This window comes from Megalops cyprinoides, chromosome 2 (genome assembly GCF_013368585.1).
Source record: "Megalops cyprinoides isolate fMegCyp1 chromosome 2, fMegCyp1.pri, whole genome shotgun sequence".
NCBI classification, from domain to species: domain Eukaryota; kingdom Metazoa; phylum Chordata; class Actinopteri; order Elopiformes; family Megalopidae; genus Megalops; species Megalops cyprinoides.
In genome coordinates, this window is record NC_050584.1 from 43,475,260 (window position 1) to 43,478,735 (window position 3,476).

The 3,476-nt window shown below is 39.8% G+C and overlaps 1 protein-coding gene across 1 annotated transcript; it reads left to right on the top strand.

The window, feature by feature from the left end:
* The first annotated feature begins 237 nt into the window (after positions 1 to 237).
* vmac (vimentin type intermediate filament associated coiled-coil protein) lies at positions 238 to 2,657 on the top strand. The gene is made up of 2 exons (XM_036522558.1): positions 238 to 1,041; positions 1,661 to 2,657. Exons 1-2 carry the CDS (start codon positions 851 to 853, stop codon positions 2,010 to 2,012), a joined length of 543 nt encoding a protein of 180 aa, XP_036378451.1. The 5' UTR covers positions 238 to 850; the 3' UTR covers positions 2,013 to 2,657.
* Positions 2,658 to 3,476: the final 819 nt, after the last annotated feature.

Genomic DNA, 3,476 nt, shown 5'->3' on the forward strand with positions numbered 1-3,476 from the left:
CATATTGTTTGGTCTGACCGATAATTACAGATAGACACCTTATTTAATTAGTAGAATAAATTATTATCGCGACTTTCTCAATGCATTCACTAACAAAACGCGACAACGCTTGCTGTTGGACAGCAACGTAGTAATGAACAGACATGCGCAGTGTTAGCTTGATCGCAAGCTTCACAAATCGCACACGCGCAAAGGGGCGTGCACAGAAACCAGCGTTTCTGTTTCCGGAGTCTTTAATCCACAGGTTTCAAGCTTCAAAGTTTAGCCTGTCATGCAAGTTATCTAAACAGCTAAGTTGATATTTACCTACACAATATTAACTTTGAAACAACTGTATTTCTGTTGATGAATCTGAGTATCTGCATGGAGTCCAGTGAATATTTCGGTGATGTTTGTTTCTTTTACGAGTTCCTTATTTAACCAGCTAGCAGGACGCTAACTGTAACTAGCTAGCGGACGTGTGTTAGCTAGCTAGTCGCGTTGTCCTCGTCGCTGGCACTGTATCCAGCTATGTGTTTTTAACGTAGAACCACTTAATCACTCCTCTGTTAGAAATTGCTTGTTAATTACCGTTATCGTGAGTCAGCTGGCATCTGTGGTGAGGACATCGATAGCCATTGTTGTGACCGCTCTCGTCTGTGGAGGCTGCAGTCCGTTTGATGCCTCCCAAGAAGTGAACCTCGAGGAATGAGTATGACAAGAGAAGCGAACACTGTTCATATAACCACGTTCATTCAACCTTTCTGACGGATTGAAACTAGAATTTATAATCGATCGAACTAGCTAAGGGGTTTGACAGCAAACGCTGTCAAAAAAGAAACGGGGTTGGTTGCGCGACAGTTAGTGTGACATGTCCTTGCCGTCACCGGTGCAGATCAAGGAGGCGAATGCACACCTGGTCGCCGTACACAGGCGGGTTGCAGAGCTCGAGCAGCGGCTGGAGGCGGCGGAGAACACCGTACGGGAGCAAGCGGAGAGCCTTATCCGAAAAGACGAGCAACTCCGAGCTGCTACGCAGTCAATCACAGAGGCCAAGGATAGGTAGGGACGACGGACTGCTTGTTTGTGCCTGGGCCACAGATGTCACTGACACATCATCAGCTCTTCTCTCCTGATATGGCTGACACTAATTAGCTACAAAGTCTGGGCGTGAATATCGGAAGAAAAGCCGCTGCTATCTAGCATGTTCTCCTTTCCTTTCTTTGTCTTTTAATTCATTTTAGTAGTCAAAAATAAACTTTTCACATAGAGATGTGTAGCTATGAACCGAGGTCAATCAGAAGATCAAATTTTATGTCTCCCACGGGCAAGTAGACATAGCATTACAAAGTGCTTGTATATTGCAAGATATTCTTTATATACAGTACACACAAAGACATATTTTGTTTATAATGTGTTTGTGCAGAAGGGTAGTATTTGCTGTAATTTCATTTTATTTTGTGGTCTCATATTCAATGTCCTGTCTTATTAGGATAAAAAGAAACAAACTTCATTTTGGAAGTATGTAAATGTATAGATTTGTAAATTCCAGCTATCTGCTCTTCAGGAAAGCATTCATGTAGCCTTGTTGACACAGGAATTTTCCATGTATTATGATTTTGTTTGTAGCAAGGGGATGTGTATGGCATGACTGACTAATTCATGACATTTGTTTCTAAAGGGAGATTGCCTACCTGCATGAGAAGCTGTGTAAATCAGAGGAAACGATTCAGAAGTTCCAGAACATGGTGAAAGAAAAGGATTCCTTGATTGGGCAGTTGCGACACCGTTGCCAGTTATTGGACAATATCTGCAAAAGCCGGCCATTGCTGGACAGCATGCTGTCACACATGGCTGAGGCAGAGCGACTGGGTCCGGTTGTTGGTACGACAGAATCCATCAGTTTATCACTCACTGATGGGGAGTCAAACTGCAGTCCCAGCCGTATCGGCAACCACAAGGACTTCTCCCTCAGTGAGGACGACATGGATGACCAAGAGCTGGATGACATCGTTTTTGGAACTACTGTATGACAGTGTCAGAACCACATGTGGATATTGAGGGGTAGTTTTGGCAACGGTTTCTCGGTGATGCTTGACAACACTAAAGCGGATGCTGAAATGAAAACATAAGTGTTCCTGTGTATCTCATTCCTGGATTTTTTATGTACCCATCAGCTCTGTATTGATTTATTTGAATAGCAATTGAATTCTAGTACAATCCCAGCATTGTAAAAGGAGTGAGTTGTATGCACACATAACAAAATATGAATGATCTAGCGCACTGGGGCATATGGAACCAAACTGAGATCCGTGTAGTTGAAACTTTGAACATATCTCTGTTCCTCACGTTGAACATATTGTATTTTTTTAGAGGTGATTTTACAGATACATCCGCTATGCTTCTGGGGGAAAAATATTATGATTCCTGTAACGGTGTCTGTGGATAATCAGTTTCAAACAGATTTCATGTACCAAATCAAACCATGTAGTATACAGTATATATCCATAAACACACTCACAGATTATGTTTACTTGGTGCTATGTCGCCATAAATTCTGGGAGCTGGCAAAATCTGAACATGAAGTTACAGACATTGCAGTAAGAATGGTTTAAATGTCTGTAAACTCCTAGATTATATATAGCCCTGATTAAACTGAAATTCAGTTTCAGTTTATTAAAAGATCATAGGTCATTCATTTTAGTACAAAAATAAATGAAAGTCAAAACATATAATTCATAGCAATGTGAATATTCTATAGTGGACATTTTGTTAAAATGGAAAAAAAACAACACAAATGCAAGTTGCACAAACATATAAGTTGATCCTTCCAATTGGATTTTAGTTCTTATCAGAAAGTGTGATTTGTATTCGAATACATGAATACAGGTCAAGGTTATAATATGTACGTATAATACATACGTTGATATTCAAACCATATTAAAAAGTTTAGTTTGTTGAAGCACCTTTCAGGGAATGTGCATAAATACTTTGACCTCTAACTTGTCATGTATAACTCTCCCAGTGTAAAACTTGAATCATAATAATGACGGTGACAATGATGAATGTAGAAGTAGATCCTGCTTATCAGCTCTGTGTTGCCTGGCACATGTCAACTCCTCTTTACAACTGCGTCGGCCTTTTTAAAAGCTATGAAATACGGGTACAGTATAAATGTATTTTCTATATATACATTTGTTGACCATCTTCAAAAACAAAATGTTGCCATGAGTATATGAATGAGATCAGTTGGATTCTTACAAAGATGTTTTGTTTCAGGGAGACAGAGACCATTATTCACCAAAGCTTTAATTTTCAAACCAAGTTCTTCTTTAATAATGATCATTGCATAATGGTTAAGCAGAGATTGCCTATAGAACAGAACCTCTAAAGAAAGCAAAGAGTAATGTCTTGTGTGACTTTGCAAAACACTGTGTGGGTTGGGAGTGCCCAAATCAATTTAAAGAATAACCTACGATACGATAAAAGTGCAGTCT

Coding starts and splice junctions, on each gene's coding strand:
- vmac (XM_036522558.1), top strand. CDS start 851: ATGTCCTTGCCGTCACCGGTGCAGATCAAGGAGGCGAATGCACACCTG. Junction 1,042..1,660: donor ATCACAGAGGCCAAGGATAG/GTAGGGACGACG, acceptor TTGTTTCTAAAG/GGAGATTGCCTACCTGCATG.